Source organism: Quercus lobata, chromosome 10, assembly GCF_001633185.2.
Source record: "Quercus lobata isolate SW786 chromosome 10, ValleyOak3.0 Primary Assembly, whole genome shotgun sequence".
Classification (NCBI taxonomy): Eukaryota; Viridiplantae; Streptophyta; class Magnoliopsida; order Fagales; family Fagaceae; genus Quercus; species Quercus lobata.
This window is the reverse complement of record NC_044913.1, coordinates 53,444,935-53,464,378: the sequence shown is the minus strand read 5'-3', so window position 1 is coordinate 53,464,378 and position 19,444 is coordinate 53,444,935. Positions and strand designations below refer to the sequence as shown.

Below are 19,444 nucleotides of genomic sequence, written 5' to 3'. Positions count from 1 at the left end.
TTGCCGACTAGGTTAATTACTGTACCGTGGTCAATGCCAATACATGCGGTAGTCCATTTGTACGAGATAATGTCCATAAATGATCTTTAAAGAAAACCAAAATTTTCAAGGAGCCAAAATTCATGGCCATAGAGAAGCTAACACCGAGTAGTGGAAATGAGCGTCCAATTGGGTGAGTTAGTATATCTTTCCAGGAGGAGCAGGAGAGCGTGGGTATAAAACTGTTGGGATAGCAGCTCTATATATTATGTAACTATTACTAGTCATTTCAAAAATAAAAAATAAAAAAAAAATGGTGAAAATAAATTATAATACTCTTTATTTTCTTTATTTATATGCCCATTGAAACTATGGGCTATACAATGAGAGATAATTCTCTTCTTAGGAGCAGGGTGCAAGTGAAACTTGATCCCAATTTTACCAACAAGGCTAGTTGGCATTAATTATTTCCATCAAATCTAAACAAGCATAGGTACTTAAAAGATAAAAGAACACAAATGGTGCTCCTAGGCTCCTAGCAAGTGAGATTATCGCCTGGAGCAACACCAAGTTGGTTACAATATTGAGTGTAGTACTGGACACGGGCTTGGACAGCACCGGAGTTTCCACCATTGCATTCAATGGCACCATTGATGGCTCGAATGGTTGCACCAAAACCTTGGCTTACAACTGGACGAACATTGGTCATCCAAAACCACAAGGCGGTCTTAAAAGAAACAGTCACGTCTGTAGCAACAGTTTCAGGAGAGTTTAATAAGTCGATTCCAATGCTAGTTCCAGCTGCCCCGTAATTGTAATTCCATGTTAGCTGAAGTGGTCCACGGCCAAAGTATTTTTTGTTAGGGTTGCATGGATACTGTGTGTTGCTCTCGTCACAGTAGTCTTGTGAGGCACCATTGATCTCCTCTATGTAGCAAAAATCTGCCCAAAGATAAACATTAATTTTGTATTACCTTTCAGTTTAACTTGTGTATTTAAACTATGAATTAAATAGCTCAAAAATCTCTTACTAGAATGCACAAATTTGTATGTTTATGATCATACAGGTCTGACTATAAGGAAAAGTTGCATAGTAAAAAACAAAGTAGAAGATATAGACGTGCCCTTTATTTCTTTTGTCATAACTTTATGAAAATTAGCTCTAAAATTAAAAAATATTAACCTTTACAAGTATAATATGAAAAATCAGAAATTATCAATAGCAATCTATATTTATGAAAATATATTCAATTGTTTGTTATGTATTATATATTATATTTTTTAATTAATTAATTATAAAATGTATTGAACGAGGATTTGAACCATAATTATTCTTATAAAAGATTTTTTTTTTTTTTTAATACCACTCATCTACAAGGATTTTGGTGTACACTATATATTATGCAATTCAAAAATAAACTAAATGCAAATTAATTATTATCTAACTTATAACAAAATTATAAAAACATAACCAACATAATATTATTGTAATTATTAGTATAGTTTAGATATAGTAATTAGTTACTTAATATGACATTAACTAAATTAGATATTACGGGTGTTGTGGCATGCGTCTTATCGTATATGTCAGTATGCGTATGAGATGTAGTAAATTAATTAAAATATATGTTAGGATAGAGAATTATCTTACGTCCAGTCTCATGAGTAACATGAGCAAAGAAAGCTGCAATTTCACGCTTGGAATCATCTGCAGAACCAAGATTTCCAAATTGATTATATGAATTGAGAGCATCAAGAAAACCTGCTCTTGTGTAGAAATTCTTCCCTGCACAGCTTGCATCAGCCTGATTAATTATCCCATTAAAGAAATCTTGGGTCACAATATCAGCTACGGATTGACCCTTCACATATCCTGGCACAAATCCGGCTAGGATTCCGACTAGAACAAGGATTAGTAGATTCTTTTTCACACTAAGTGTAACCATCTTGGGAAGTTTTGTATGTGGATAAAGAATGAAAAAGATAATGTGTGATGAAAAACAAGATTGGGCATTTGATATTTATAGTGCAATATGTGGTGCAAAAACTCTATGGATGGAGTTCTTACTTTCAATTTGATAATGGTGATTTCAAGATGGCGTATACGGTATGGGACTTGCTGTTCAAATTTGACTTTGCCAACAGGACAAGTACCGGTCATTGTTCTGTTCTTGAATAAGGTAATTATACATTTTTCCTGTTCTTGTAGAGGCTGCTTATGACTGTTATACCAAAATTCTAATCATTATCGAAGTAATGTTATACTGATGTGGAAAATTTTGCAACCAAAATTTCCAAATTGCATTCTTCCAAGAGTACTGGTTACTGGTTTAGCAAAAGATTGGTAATTTACATGTTCATTTTTTAAACCAAATGCTAAACTACGGAAACAAAGTAAATAATTACATGTTTTGAACAGGCTATCCTACTCCTTAAGGTGTTGAAAATTTTTCAGTATAGTACATATCTAAGGTTTTCGTCTACTCTAGTCACTAGCCTGCCAAGTTAGTTGGCCTTGCTTGTACGTTAATTAATCAAGTTGCCTAAACATTCATGAACAATTAAGCAAGCCATATAAAAAATTAAATGAGAACTATGAGACTATTTCTTTTTCTAGAGGAATTTATCTTCTTTTTTGAAATATATTTCTTAATGAATAATTTGTTGAGCTCTAGCATTAAGGCTTAAGGCTTAAGTGTATGGCAAAATCACACCACACGTATCTAGTGTACGCAGTTTTTTCTATAAATTAAACTAGATAAATCTTCCGCCATGATTTGCGCTTCCAAATTAAGGAAGTAATCCGATTTCGCAAGGTCAAGCATATCTGCTTTGACTCCCAATTAGTCCAACTTTCTAGCTTTGGAGTCTTGACAACTTGCTAAACCTAAACTCTTTTCATCTAGAAAGCTATTAAACTCCTTTCAGAAAACATCCCTATGTGCACAGACTTAGTAAATGCCTATAACTACCATAATTATAAATTTCATGCTTAGACAAATAATAATAATAATAATAATAAACAAGAGGGAAAAATCATATTAAGTTAAATTTTTATATGCATTGCACCATAAATTAATGTGAAACTATTTTAGAAACCACCATCCACTATGTTATTGAGTACCATATAAGTTAGTTTGTATTCATATACATTATTTTATAAATTAGTAAACAAGACTTACGTCAAGAACATTATTACTCAATTGATTGACATCTCTAATATTTCCAATGGAGATATTTAGGATTCAAAAATCCTCCTCTACCCTTTCTTGGAACAAACTAGTAAGGATAAGGGGAATAAATTGTTTTACATGATAAAAATAAAATGCAACATCATATACACATTTAAATTCCTCAAAATTTAACAGCAACAAATGATTCCTCTCCTAATTTTATTAATTAATTGATTTAATTCGAATTTTGAAATAATTATAAAAGTTAATTATAAATAACCACATTATAGTCAAGATTAAAAAAGAAAGCCACGCATAGCCAATGAGTCCTATGTAGGGAAATTTAACCAAAATCCCAACCTGTGAGAAACAAAATAAATAGAGAAAACACACACCAAAGAAAACAATCACAAGCACAAGACAATATTTATGTGGTTCGGCAATTTGCCTATGTCCACGGAGTTGCAGGGATTTCACTATTATCAGGCAAAATACAATAGTGCATAAGAACACTCTCAAGAAACCCAAATCCCAATTACACCCTAGCACTCTCTCACAGAAAAAATAAGAATAGAAGCTAGCTGCCTCTCTTTTCTCTATTTTCTCTCATGCAGCTGCTCACTAGGTTAATTGGAATTTTTATTAAATCAATTCTCTTCTTCCTAGCCGCATATAATAAAGCATATATATATATATATATATATATATATATATATATATTACTTTATAAAGTTGACTGAGTGGGATTCCTAATACAACTTGTATTAGGTCAATTTTATGGCCAGATTGGGCTTGGTTAGGCCTTATGGGCTTGTGGTAAAATTCAAGCCACACTAACAAATCTCCACCTTGGCTTGAATTGATCAAGCTACACTAGCAAACTCCTCCATCAGCTCCACCTTAGCCCTTAAGGGCTCACAAGCTGCAAACATCAGCCACAATCCTCCATAACACAATCCCTCATCCCTGTAACTCATCCTCCTGTCCTCAAGCTAGAAGACCAATTGAAACTGCGCACAACTTCAACTTCTCAATAGTGACACCCTTAGTCAACATATCTACCGGGTTCTTAGACCCACAAATCTTCTCAAGCATTACCAGCTTATCTTCAACAAGGTAACGGATAAAGTGGTATTTTGTCTATATATGCTTCAATTTTGAATGAAAAGCAAAATTTTTTGCAAGAAAGATTGCACTCTGACTGTCACTGTGTAGAATGCCCATCTCTTGCTTCTTACCCAATTCATCTAAAAAACCATGTAGCCAAATCATCTCATTTCCAGCTTCAGTTACTGCAACATACTCAGCTTCTGTAGTAGACAAAGTGACAATCTTTTGTAGATTTGAAGCCCATGATATAGCTGTACCACCCAGAGTAAAAACAAACCCAGCAGTACTCTTTCTACTATCAATATCACCAGCAAAATCAGCATCTACATAACCCTGCAGTTTCAAACTTACACCTGTGAAACAAAGACATGTATCTGATGAACCCTTCAGATATTTTAGAATCCACTTGACTGCCTCCCAATGCTGCTTTCCAGGCCTACTCATGAATCTGCTCACAATTCCCACTGCATGTGCAATGTCTGGCCTTATACACACCATAGCATACATTAAGCTGCCAATAGCTGAGGCATAGGGCACCTTGCTCATGTGGCCTCTTTCTTCTTCTGTCTTTGGTGACTATTCTTTGCTTAGTTTGAAATGACTACTCAAGGGTGTGCTCACTGGTTTAACTTCATTCATGTTGAACCTGCTGAGAACTTTCTTCACATACTCTGACTGTGAAAGTTTCAATGTACCATTAGCCTTGTCTCTAATAATTCTTATGCCAAGGATTTGCTTTGCAGCTCCCAAATCCTTCATTGCAAACTATTTGGACAATTACTTCTTCAGATTATTAATCTCCTTAATGCTAGACCCTGCAATAAGCATATCATCCACATACAACAGTAATATGATGTAAGAATTGTCAAAAGACTTAACATAGCAACAGTGATCAGCTTCATATCTCTTGAACCCAATTCTATGCATAAAACTGTCAAATTTCTTGTACCACTGTCTAGGAGCTTGTTTTAGGCCATACAAGCTCTTTCTCAGTTTGCAGACTAAATTCTCTTGTCCTTGAGCAATGAACCCTTCTAGCTGAATCATGTAAAGGTCTTCCTTCAATTCACCATGAAGGAATGTTGTCTTCACATCTAACTGTTCAAGATGTAAGTTTTCTACAGCCACCATTCCCAGTACTAGTCTGATTGTTGACATCTTCACAACTAGAGAAAATATCTCTGTGTAGTCAATGCCTTCCTTCTGCTGGAACCCTTTAACAACTAATCTGGTCTTGTAACGTTTGCTACCATCATACTCATTTTTTATTCTGTATACCCACTTATTGTGCAAAACCTTCTTTCCTACTGGCAATTCAGTTAGTTCCTATGTCTGATTCCCCAACAAGGAATCCATCTCATCCTTCATGGCTAACTCCCACTTGCTTAAATTCTCATCTTGCAAGGCTTCATCATAATACTCTGGCTCACCACCATCAGTCAACAGGAGATAATTTAGAGTGGGTGAATAATGCTGTGGAGGTCTAATGTTCCTGGAAGATCTGCGGACTTCAGCTACAGGTGTACTCAAATCTACCTATGAATTTACATTCTCTTTATCTTCTTCACTCCTTTTCTGGACAGTGCCTTCAGTCAATTCATCTAAGTTGACAAACTCAGATTTCTTTTGATCTATCTCTGTCACATCTGACACTACAGTTAACCTGTCCTTATACATAACATGTTCATTAAATATCACATTTTTACTTCTGATGATTTTCTTGTTTTGTTCATCCCAAAACTTATAACCAAATTTCTCATCACCATAGCCAATGAAAAAACATATTTTAGATTTTGCATCAAGTTTACTACGAGCATCAGAATCAATATGAACATAAGAAACACAACCAAAAACTTTTAAGTGTGAAAATTTTACCTCTTTACCACTCCAAACCTCCTCAGGAAGTCTGAACTCCATAGGAACTGAAGTTCCTCGGTTTATCAGGTAAGCTGCAGTGCTAATAGCATCAGCCCAAAAAAATTTTGGTAGTCCAGCATGCAACCTCATACTCTTAGCACGCTCATTGAGAGTTTTGTTCATGCGCTCAGCCACACCATTCTGCTGTGGTGTCCTAGGAATGGTCTTCTCCATCCTAATTTCCTATGCAGCACAATACTCACTGAACCCTCCATCTATGTACTCTCCTTCATTATCTGACCTCAAACATTTTACTTTCAAACTTGTTTTTGTCTCAACCATAGCCTTCCACTTCTTAAAGGTTTCAAATACATCTGATTTATTTTTCAAAAAATAAACCCATACCTTTCTGCTTGAGTCATCAATGAAAGTAATGTAGTACCTTGAACCTCCAAGGGATGCAACCGGAGAAGGCCCCCACAAATTAGTGTGTACTAACTCCAATTTTTTAGCCTTCTGTGTCCTACCAGTTTTCAAGAAGCTCACTTTTTTCTGCTTTCCTAAGATGCAACTTTCACACATGTCAAAATCAATGGACTTCAATTCTGGTAGTTTTCCTTTTGACAACAGCATCTTCATCCCTTTCTCACTCATGTGACCAAGTCTACGGTGCCATAGGCTTGTATCGGTACTTGCATCAGCAACTCCAATTGTGTCTCTTGGACTTGAGGTCATGTACAAAGTACCAGTTTTCTTTCTATGAGCCAATACCCTAGCTTCCTTTGTAACCTTCCAAGTACCACCAACAAATAGTATTGCATGCCCTTCATCATCAAGTTGTCCAATAGAAATCAGATTCCTCCTTAGGTCAGGAATATGTCGAACCTTCTCCAGTAACCAAACAGATCCATTGGGCAACAATATCCGGACGTCTCCCATACCTACAACATCCAAGACTGAACCATCAACCAAATACACCTTACCAAAATCACCTACAACATAATTCTGTATGATTTCTCGGTGTGGAATGGTATGAAACGAAGTTCCTAAATCCAAAACCCAGTCATCAAGTGGACAGTCTACTGCAAGAAGTAATGCATCTTGTACCTCTTCTGTTACAGCATTAGTAGAATCATCTCCATTCTTCTTCTTAGGACTTTTGCATTGATTCCTAAAGTGACCTGTTTTCCCACAGTTCCAACATTGTATTTGTTGGCCTGATCTAGATTTACTTCTGTTTCGATTAGAATTTCTGGATTTTGATCTGCACCGGTTTGATTTTCTGTCATTACCTCTGCCTCTTGTCTCAAGGTTTAGGGCAGAACTAGATCCTGAGGTTTCGCCTGCATCTCTTCGGCGAATCTCTTCAGCCAGAATTAAATCTCTATATCATTGTACTTGAGTTTTTCCTTTCCTGTAGAATTGCTTACTGCCATCCTCATTGCCTCCCAACTGTTTGGCAAAGAAGCCAAGATGATCAGAGCACAAATCTCATCATCAAAATCAATTTCTACAGACGACAATTGATTTGTGATAGTATTAAATTCATTCAGATGTTGTGCTACTGATGCATTATCTGCCATCTTTAGATTGAACAGTTTCTTCATCAAGTGCACCTTATTGTTTGCTGATGGCTTTTCATACATACCAGACAAAGCCTTCATTAGATCTGCTGTGGTCTTCTCCTTTACAACATTGTGTGCAACAGACCTAGACAGAGTTAACCTGATAACTCCTAGTACCTGTCTGTCAAGAAGAGCCCATTCCTTAGCCTTCATAGTCTCAGGTTTTGTCCCCAAAAGAGGCAGATGCAATTTCCTCCCATAGAGATAATCTTTAATCTGCATCCTCCAATACGCGAAGTCTGTGCCATCAAACTTTTCTATTCCAAACGCCTTTCCTGCTTCCTCTGCCATTGCTCCCACTCAAACCTAACCCTAGGCTCTGATACCAGTTGTATGGAAATTTAACCAAAATCCCAACCTGTGAGAAACAAAATAAATAGAGAAAACACATGCCAAAGAAAACAATCACACGCACAAGACAATATTTACGTGATTCGGCAATTTACCTACGTCCACGGAGTTGCAGGGATTTCACTATTATCAGGAAAAATACAATAGTGCACAAGAACACTCTCAAGAAACCCAAATCCCAATTACACCCTAGCACTCTCTCACAGAAAAAATAAGAATAGAAGCTGGCTGCCTCTCTTTTCTCTATTTTCTCTCATGCAGCTGCTCACTAGGTTAATTGGAATTTTTATTAAATCAATTCTCTTCTTCCTAGCCGCATATAATAAAGCACACACACACACACACACACACACACACACACACACACACATATATATATATATATATATATTACTTTATAAAGTCGGCAGAGTGGGATTCCTAATACAACTTGTATTAGGTCAATTTTATGGCCGGATTGGGCTTGGTTGGGCCTTATGGGCTTGTGGCAAAATTCAAGCCACACTAACATCCTAAGACTATCACTAGGAGAATTTTAGTTCATCAACCTCAAATGAAGCCTCTTTCAAAGGTTTTCCATAAAGTCGTGGCCTTCTTCATCCAGTAATCTGCATCCCTCTATTACTCTCTCTCATACCGAAAAAGTCATGCAACCATACCAAAGAATTTCCACATTTCAATTCTCAAAAGTCACTATTCCTGCTTCTATACTATACTATGGCCCAGATGCTACGTACCTAGCTAGATACATGCATCCTTCTTAAACTAATACCTATAAGGCTATAACTAACATTTTAGTATATAGAAAAAGAGGGACTTTTTTTTTTTTTTTCAGTTTATTTGTCGTGTAACGGAGCAGTAATTATGTTGTTAGTTTGTTACCCCTTATGGTATATATGGGTTAAAAAATTGTAAGGTAGTTTTGTCTTTTCGTTTCAATACAATTTTTAAGCCTAATTATGTGTTATAATTAGTATTTTACCCCCCAAAGATATAGACGGGCTAAAAATTTGTGATGTTTTTATATTTTTTTTCATTGCTTTTATGATCTGCTTGAAAAGATAGTTTTAGTGCTTATATATGTGCGTGTGAGAGAGTGAAGGGCAAAATGTTAATAGAAAAGTTGGCAGATTTTATCTTGCTATTTTTGCTCACACAATTAATATTAATTTTTAAGAGGTGGGATGTTCAATCAACCTTAAATACCTTTAACAAGAGGGATAATTTAAGTAGAATTGATTCCAAACAATAATAAAGTATATTTAATTCAGAACAATGATGGAATAGTTATATTGGTGTCCTCGGGTTTAGTCCGAGATAAGGGTTACTTCTCTGTCTAGAAAAAATCTCTCCATAAATCCAGGGGCTTCTTGGCTTTACATAATCAGCCAAGATGTATTCGAACCCTACATTTGGAAGGTTAGGATCGGATTTTCTTGATACTTGTCCCATCAGGGTCTTACTAGAAGGTTTTTACACTAAGATATGAGCTGTGTGGCTACTATTCATAAGTCATTTCTTCATTAATGCGGCTAGTTAAATGGTTGCAGTGCATTTAATATGGAGGGAATGGTTGTTTTATCCCTCCTCTTTCCATTCTTCTTTGTTCAGCACCAAGTAACTCTTTTCATCCTTGGTTTGCACCCAACTTCCTTTGGCTTTGGGTCTCAGCTTGCTGGGAGTAAGTTGGTGTCCTCAGTGTCTTCGTCCATTGTAGCCTTCCTGCCGTTGCACAAGATTACTAGTATTATTCCACGGACATTTTGCTGATGTTTCTCGAGGTTCGCTTCCTCAATGCTGTCCTTAATCACTTTATTTGTATCCTCGATGCTGTCTTTAATTAAAAACTAACTTCTCACAATATATATATATATATATATATATATATATATATATTGTGAGAAGTTAGTTTTTAACTAAAACAAGTCAATGTTATTTACTGTGGACATATATTCAGTTTACTTGAATATTCTTGGACAATGTTTTTTACCTAAAAATAATAATAATAAAATAAAATAAAAATAAAAACTAGTTATTCTAAAATATATATACTACATTTTTTAAAATTTAAACCTAGTTTATCAAAATTCATACAAAATAAATTGCGTTGAATAATGTAAAAAACCTCTCTATCAACGCCTAAAGTTCTGCTTCTAAGGAACTTGTACATTTTGGATACATGCATGTATACATTAGATATGAGCACGCGTATTAACCCCCGTAACTCACGCGGCGGCAAGACCTTGTATTTAGTTCCTATATATTGACATTGAAAATTACTTGTCAACAACGTAAGTCATAAAATACAAATAAATAAAGAATCAAAAACCCTAATCGAAGAATACTTTAGTACATTACAAGAGATGGTTTAAAATACGCTAGGTATCGGTTCCACAATGAAGTTATGACTACTATTATCTGTTTAGTGATAAAATCCAAAAACTTTACAGTATAAAGACGAAAGCAAAATTCATGCAAACTATAAGGATAGATCAAACATTACTTTAGTGTTTACTTTTGTAATCCTTACGTTTTAACATTGTATTAGAATTACTTTTCTATGGTCTTCACTAGCTTTCAAGCTGCCACTACCAACTATCACTCGGTTAAATTGTTGACCACCTTTGACCATTGCCGGAAGCAGTTGTCCAAAACCTTTCGGTCACTGTTTTTATCCTAACATGAAACTTTTTCACTTTTTTTTTTCTTTTTTTTTTGTGTGTAGATTCCGATATTCAGGTCTATTTTCCAATTTGAAGAACCCAAGTCACACAACTTAACCCATCAATCATTCTTTTTGGGTTTAATTTATGCAAAATTTATCAACTCACTCATGTGCTTCATCACAATGCCATCCTCTACTAATATTCCTCAGGCCGCTAGTTTAACCATCCCCTGATCATAGCATCCACTATTTGGTCATTAGTGCACCCTTTTGTAGGCCCTTGTAGCCATCTTCTAGCATTCAATCGTCATCACTATTTGCTGCCATCTCTAGCATTTTGCACAAATTATTCTACATTGTGGCTAGCTTATTTTACAATTAATCCAGTCACTCATGGTCATCTTCAAGGCATCTTCATGAGAATAGATTTCAATCTCAATGCATCATTAGGTTCTATCTTGAGTTTGAGAGGGGATGTTGGTAGGTTATACATATCACATTTAGCATAAGTTGATATCCTTGATTTGTTAAAGCCAAAGAACATTATTTGTCCTTGAGTTTACTCCAACCAAGGAATTCTCCTAATTTAATGTTCCTATATATATCCTACTTAGAGTTCGCGGTAAAACAACAATTTTGAATAAGAATGATTTTGTCGCTAAGGATTTTATATTATGGACGTAGGTCATCAACCCAAATGACATATCTCCTCTTACACCTACTCTCTCGTTGTCTCTCTACATCTTTTATTTTTACATGTAGGATTAAGAAATGGTTCGTACATGAAAATGTGATCTCATGGATTACAAGTGAAAAAAATAAAATAAAATAAAATTTGTAAGGAGTTCCTAATTGAAATCCGTTAATAATAGTTAAAATTGTCAAGCATCATTTGTGTTAGAACTTCATTCCTTTTTCCATGTGTTTGTTTGTTTGTTTCTCTCTCCAAGCATTAATTGTGCAATTATTTAACAGTGGCCATGAAGGCATTTAGGGTATGATCCTTCTTCCTCTAATACTGCTTCTACTAGTACTACTATTTTTGTTCCTCCTGCTAGTAATGTTAAAATTGAGAACAATGAGATTAAAACTGAATTAGTTAGTGAGAACATAGACAAGGGTAAATTTATCTTAGGAGTACCCCGTAAGCTTGAGAAGAAAGATATTAAAAACCTTAGGGCTAAGAAGGCTAACTCTCAAAATCCTAAACAAAAGAAGCTGCATCTCTGTCATTATTGTGGAGTTGCCAGTCATACTCAACCAAATTGCTACAATTGGCTTGCCACTCAACAGAGCAACAGCATGATAGCATCTGGGAACCAGAATCAGCTTCAATCCTCCCCTTGGAGATCTTCTCAAAGCCCTCATGTTCCTTTCAAACTTGAACGGTTTTTCTCCCTCATCGCCGATTCAAGGGTTTAATAAAAAAAAAAGGTTCTTCCAGGGTGTGGAAGGAAAAAGACTCCAAGTAATTCTGTCACTTTTCTCTCTCTTTTTTTGTTTTTGTGTGTGCATTACTTATGTGTTTTTCTTTCAAGTTTTGAGTCAATCTAGTTTTTATGCTTTAATTGTTTAACATGTTTTTGTTTGGTTATTTTTCAGTTTTGCTTTGTTTTGTTTTTCATATAAAAATAAAATAAAACTTTGAAAAATCAGAAAAATACAAAAACAGTGTGTGTTTTGTGTACATTGGTACTTGTGTACCATGGATGGCCATTGAAACAAAGTCTTCTAAACTTTGTATCATTTGTAGCTTAGATGAGCATCTCTACGCACAACTAAGCAAATGAGGTTTGTAGCTCGTGTTTGTGATGAGTAAGATTAAGTTATCTCTTATACGTAACACTCGTATCACTCTTTTTGACGAGAAGGACAAGAAAATCCTAAGAGAAAGGCATAAATTATCATCTCACTACTGTTGTCCGCCAACCATAATATGACACTTGTATACTTCGGCATAGCAAAAGTGCAGTGTCAATGACATTTGTGTGCTTAGGCATAGCAAAATTGAAATGTCAAATATTATTGGGTATTTCTTTTCTCTCTCTAATATGTCCATGCATGATATGCTTAAAAGAAAAATATGCAAAGAAAAATCAAAAGCAAAAAGAACAAAAATGCTTTAAAAAAAAAATGATTGCAAGCGTGTATTCTAGGAGATGTGAGAGTTATAGAATGTACCTTAAAGGTGATAGTCCCCATCAAGTAGTTATGATTATGTGTGAGTTAAAGTGATTTTCTCATATCCCAAATCGTCATAAAATGTATACACTTAGGGGTGTCCATCAGAATCCAGAAATCGACCCACCTGCCCAAATCGCCTGAGCGGACCCGAAAACCTGCCGACCCGACGCCAGTGACGGTCGAAGATGGGTCTCTGCCACCAAAAACCGATTTAGGCGATTCAGATGGCAGGTTTTCTTCCTCAAAACCCGATATACCCAATCCGACCAACAAAAGCAAAGAAAGAACGCCGGTTTTACCCAGATCTGTTCAGATTTGTCGATATCCTGATAAGAAGTTTGGTAGTTTTTGGTTAGATTCGGTGAAGATCTTGGTTTTCTCTTTAGATTCGGTGAAGATCTTGGTTTTCTTGCATAGATTTGGAGGGGAGATGAAGATTTTGCTCGATTTTTACTTAGATTCAGCTAGATGTGGTGCTTTTGCTTCGATTTTGCTCAGATCTAGGATTGATTTTTTCTTCGATTCTTGCTTAATGTGGTGCTTTTGCTCAAATCTGGGCTTAATATAGTGCTTTTTGCTTCAATTTTTGCTTATATCTTGTGATTTTCTCTGAAATCTGGGCTTATGCGGTGGTTTTGAGCTTCAATCCGAGGAAGATTTCATGGTTTACCTCAGTACCGAAGCCGACCGACCTGACCGTCGTTCATCAGAGACTGATCCGACTTGACCCGAGGTTGTCGACGGTCGGTAGCGGGTCGTTCGATCGACAACCCGATGTAAACGGGTCGATTGCAAGTTGGGCATAAACCCGACCCGAACCGACCCGTGGACACCCCTATATACACTTATGCAATCTTGCGATATTTTTTCACACACAACATGCAATATTCTTTTCTATTCTTGATACATGTATAGGTACAATGTGATTTAGCCATCTCAAGGTTTTACATGTGTTAATGTATACTCACTAAACTGTCTTGACTTGTTTTTGAAATATAAAATTGGTTAGACTTGTTTAGTGTGTGTGTGTGTGTGTGTGTGTGTTTCTTTTTGAAGATCCATGTGCTTATAATTGTTATTAAGAGATGACTTTAAGGGCTAGATATGTTGATTGGATCATTGGTTAAGTTGCATGTTGGACTGCATTCATGTCTGTGTTTTTCACATCTCGAAAAACTGGTTTTAAATGCTGGCTCGACACCTCCTTGATACCTTACTGTCTGTCGAGCTTCTTTAGCTTTTTTTTTTAATCGCAATCCCGACAGATGCTCAATACCTGGTGGATCGATCGAGAATGACTCTGCATCCTCGATAGCTTCTCGACACCTGGTGGATCGATCGAGCTTCTGTTCTTAGTTCTGTTGAGTTGTTCCTTTACACCTCCTCAATACCTCAGCTATCGACGACCATTTTCTCTACACCACCCTCGATAGATATCTCAATACCTCTCGATACCTGCATCTATCAAGATTTACTGCTGGCACTATTTAAGCTTCCTGTGCGATCTGGAACTCATTTCACTTGATCGCTCTCTCGATACTTCTCTCTTTTCTCTCCCAAACATTCTCATCTCACTCCAATCTTTGTTCGTCAAGGATTCTTCAAGCTTTTTCAAGAATTTCTTCTCTTGGTAAGCTTCTAATCCTTTCACATTCATGCATTTCATGTTTTGAAACCTAGGTTTTGGGTTTTTTGAAATATTTTGGGGTTTTTCAAAATTGGTGAGTTATTATTGAAATTTTGGGATGGGTTTTCACTTAAATTAGTTTAAAACCTCATACATTGCATCACATTAGCATTATAATGGTATTGTCATGCATTTAAATATGTGCTATCTTTTTGGGTGCTGAGGGCTGAGCCCATGATGCAATTTCTTTTGCATGTCATATGTTCATGTATTTCCCATGCATACGTACTATTTTTCAATATACTTGTTATATTTGAAATTGCTTGGGATTTTTCTGATTGTCTTTCTTTTCTCTCCCTCTCTTTTTTGTTTACGTTAGTCGTGTCTATGGCACCTAAGCGTAAATCCACTCCAAACCAGAACCCTCTTCATTCCGGAGCTTCTTCATCATCTGATCCTACACTATCTCATAATCGGTTCCATTATGATGATGCCTTGAAGGCATTTTTGGAGAACTTTTCTAGTCGAGGCATTCATTTGGAATGCCAAGTAGTTTTGTTGGACTTTACCGACACCGACTTTCCCTCTGTCATTCATAGTAAGGGATGGGAGTCACTGTGTGATGTCCTAGTCACCTGTCCTCTCGTGCTTATTCAGGAGTTTTACTCCAACATGCATGGGATTGATTGTTTTATACCTCTTTTCTTCACTCTCGTCTGATGTACGCGCATTCCTACCACACCACAACTTGTTGCGGATATGCTTCGAGTCCCTAGGATAGAATTTCCTAACTATCCTAGTTGTGAGCATCTAAGGACTATGTCCAGGGATGAGCTCATGTCTGCTTTCTGTGAGTACCCTTCTGTTTGGGGTGAGCGTCTGTTTACACCATGTCGACCTTTTGCTAAAGGTCCTAGATTCATGAACATGGTGATGACTTTTGTTTTGCATCCACTCTCTCATTATAACTCTATTATAGAGCCTCGTGCTCAATTTTTGTTATCTCTTCTTGAGCATCTTATTATAAATTTCCCTTTCTCATTTCATTCTGTCTATTATAGATGTTCATCTAGATTCGGCATCTTATGATAAGTTCATCTTTCTTTCTGCTATCACAAGGATCTTACGCCACTTTTCTGTTCCTTTTCCCTCTTCTGACCATTTCACCGTCATGTGTACCATAAATTACGCTACCGTTAAACGAAGTGAGGCCCAACTTCGATCATGGCAGTCGGATTCAGCAACTCCTCCCTCCCGTTTAGCTCCATCCCGTTCTGCTCCATCCACATCCGCTCCTCCCTCTTCTTCAAGCGATGTGACTATAGGAGACATCATGGCGCAGCTGTAGTACATGGATGCTCACCTAGATACACTCTCTACGGAGTTGTATCAGGTGAACGTTCGTGTTGGTCGTATTGCACAACGACAAGCGTCCATGGGTGGTTTTGCTCCTGAGGCTACTCCTTCACCACCTTCTCCCGTGACTTCTGATTTTGAGGAAGAGGATGATGATGGTGGTGATGACGATGAAGTTTCGGATTATGCTGATGGAGATGCTAGCTCTACCGATGAGATGTCTACTTGACACTCTTACCCTTTGTCACTCATGACAAAAAATGAGAGTAATTTTGATATGAGAGTAGTCATTCTTAGGGGGAGAGTTAGTATAGAACCATTTTGTTAAGGGGAGTGTTGATATGTTTTGAGGGATGTAGTGTTGATAGTATGTATATTTTCTTTTCTTTTCTTTTAGATACATTATTCTTGTACATGAGGTCTTGTGACCATTTATAGACATACTTTGTACTTATCTCCTTATTTATGTTGATGTATGTTTTTCTTTCACCTACCCCTTCATGTGTTGTTTCGTTTCTCCCTTAATACACATGTATCTTATATTTGTATGCAATTTATTATTTCTGTTTCACACAAAGATGCTTTGATGAGTTTTGTTTAAAGTGTTTCAGAAATACAAGTTGTCAAAGTCTACTTGCCATAAACTCTCTTCTTGCCATAAACTCTCTTCTTGCAAAGTTTTTCAAGAGTTTGTGTTAGGATAGATTTTATTATATTCAACAAGTGAATATGAGTTGAGTGATTTATGACTTCTCTTATATGTTCATTTGTTTGTTGTGGTTTTGTCACGAATTGCCAAAGGGGGAGATTGTTAGGACATATGTGTTTCACATGTTAAGAACATATGTCATGATTTTATGTAATTGACTTATCCTTTGACAAAACGCACTTTACTTGTATTTGGGTAGATTTAGGATGTGTTTAAATACTTCAAGAAACCATGTTTCAAGATCAAGTGTTGAAGCCTTCAAGTCTATCCAAGAAAAAAAGCTGATAGTACAAATTCATTAAAACCCGATAGTTGGCTCGACAGCTGCATCTATCGAGCTTAAGAAAGCTGTTCAAAGACTGGTGTGCTCGACACCTGCTCGACACCTCCTATCTGTCGAGGTTTAAAATTTTCAGAATTCAAATCTGATTTTCTTGGGATCTGTGACTATGTCTTTGGGATTTCTTTTCTCCTAACTCTAGACATATAAAAGGATTGTTTTAAGAGCCGTCAAACAGTTCACAAGTTGCACAAGCATTGAGCAAACTCTGTTTAAACAAATTGTGACCGAAGACAAAGTTCTTGCCCTAGTTCATCTCTTTCACTTGAAAAAGTTATTGTATATGTGGACCATAAGGTTTTGTGACCAAGTATCTTCTTGATCTTCATCGTGTGGATGAATTGATGAACTTTGCAGCCAACAATCTTCTTAGTTGGTGATTGAAGTCGCATACTAGGATCTGCGCAATTGGTTAGTCACGTACTTGGGAGTCATGTATCAAAAAGGGGAACTGTCACTATAGAACAAGTCCAATTGGATATTGGGGTAAGGGTTCAACTGTAGGTTGATAAGGTACTTGGGATTCCTTTACTTGTAACAGCTTGTTGTGATAATAGTGGAGTTTCGGGAGTGATGACCTAAAAATCACCCAGTGAGGTTTTTGTCATTAGGTTTTTCCCATTCGTAAACAAATCACCATATTATTTATTTTCCACTGCATAATTAGTTTATTGGTGATTTGTTTGTACTATCACGTTTTTGCATGATAAATTGATTAATTAATAACTTGGCTAATTAATTAATTAATTTCTATCACAATGGGTCATTCAGTTTATGGCCTATCACTAATAACAACCAATCATAACAACAATTTGTTAAAAAAAAATTGTAGATCTAGTATTTTCCACCTTTCAAAGTCTGTAAAAAAATTTAAAGATCTAAAACAAAAATTACTGATAGGATTTTGAGACTAATCAACCAATTTTAACAAAAACAAACAACTTGATCCTTTAAAAAACTTTAAACAAAATAATTTTGTCCTCATCAACAAAGGACATGCTCTACACACACACACACATAATAATAATAATAAGTATTAAAAAAAAATAAAAATAAAAATAAAAATAAAAATAAAAACCATTGTCGGCTAAGCAATAGAGCTGAAAGCCAAAGTCACTGCATGCAACTAACAGTAAAATCAGCCTCCTTAACTTCAACGCCAAGTCCTAGCTTGGTCCTTGCACAATTCCACCACAATATACAATTTAGAATATTTTTCTTAATTATCCATATATGACGTAGTAGACAAATTGATAGGACTTATTTAATAAAACCCTTTATGTAATAGAACCATAGCGATGTAAAGGCGTCTTAGAGATATTTTGGTAATGACTTTACTTAATTAGTACTTGGCCACTAGGTTAAATTATCCAACTCTATATGTATCTATATATAAATGTAATAGAGAGAAAGAGAGTTGAGAGTGGTGACATTCTTTAATCTTCTGTAAGGACTGAAAGAGAGCTTCTGGTTCTTTTTCTAGATATACTGCAAAAGAGTCATTATATGAATAATGATGATCAGTTAACCAAATTAGTCTTAGACTTAAGCCTGGCTCAACAACTTTGGGGGCCTTAGGCGAAAATTTTAAGTGAGGCATTTTTTATATTTAAATATTAATCAAATAGTATATATTGAATTATTTTTATTTAAAATCTATTTTTCATGCTTTTTGAGATGCAAAATTACTAATTAGATTTTTCCATTTAAGTTCCTCTAACATTTCTTCTTCAATTGATAATATAGCTAATCTACTTCATCTTTCTTGTGACATAGTAGACCTTAAATAAGATTTTATTAATTTTAATTTCAAAAATCTTCTTTCTGCAAATGCAATTGTAACGGGTATTGTTAGTAATATTCTATAAGCAATATATGCATTTGAAAAAGAATCTAGTATTTTTAAATAATTAAGTACATTAATTGGAGTATTTTCATCTATTTGCATAACTTCTTTTAAAACTATTAGTTCTGAAAGTAAATCTAAGCCATCAATATCATAATAAATATTGTGGGGCCCAATAATTTATGGGCCAGGCCCAGTTGCTCCTGGAAAATCTGAAGGCCCAATCCGAGGAGAGCTGTGGCCCAAGCTCTACAATACAGAGCACAAAACAGTTTTGGGAGGCAGCCGAGGACAGTTCAGTTCTCGACAGATCCAGAGTTCCACCGGAATAAAGGGGTAAAACTGGTATAGGGACGAATTTGTAAGGAGATCCAAAATATCTTGGGGAAGTTATCCTTACTACCCTTCCAGATAAGACCCAGCACCTGACAGAGCCGTACTCTGTAGCCTTATCAACCATCCCCAACAATTCTGGGATTAGACTGATGGGACAAATATCAGTCTTGTAAAGATTGACCCTACACGTGGACGAAGGACAATTAACGCAGACTAGTATAAAGGAAAAAAGTAAGTAAATCTAGGGGGGAGTCCCATCCCACCTCCAAAAAAGAAAGACTACATG

The 19,444-nt window shown here is 36.0% G+C and overlaps 2 protein-coding genes across 2 annotated transcripts in view; both read right to left on the bottom strand.

The window, feature by feature from the left end:
* Window positions 1-289: 289 nt before the first annotated feature.
* Window positions 290-19,444, bottom strand: part of LOC115963328 (endochitinase EP3-like) — a 29,010-nt gene continuing 9,855 nt past the window's right edge. Inside the window, exon 3 of the mRNA XM_031082293.1 lies at window positions 290-514. The gene's annotated coding sequence lies outside the window, so the exon portion shown is untranslated. The remainder of the gene's footprint in view (window positions 515-19,444) is intronic.
* LOC115963327 (endochitinase EP3-like) lies at window positions 313-1,973 on the bottom strand. The gene is made up of 2 exons (XM_031082292.1): window positions 1,631-1,973; window positions 313-921 (listed from the first exon to the last, which is right to left on the bottom strand). The coding sequence occupies exons 1-2, from the start codon at window positions 1,923-1,925 to the stop codon at window positions 515-517; spliced, it is 702 nt and encodes a 233-aa protein (XP_030938152.1). The 5' UTR covers window positions 1,926-1,973; the 3' UTR covers window positions 313-514.

Bases quoted from the DNA above. Each gene is read 5' to 3' on its own strand.
- LOC115963327 (XM_031082292.1), bottom strand. From the start codon at position 1,925: ATGGTTACACTTAGTGTGAAAAAGAATCTACTAATCCTTGTTCTAGTC. The intron at 922-1,630 runs GTAAGATAATTC...ATCTTTGGGCAG, and splicing joins TGTTACTCATGAGACTGGAC to ATTTTTGCTACATAGAGGAG.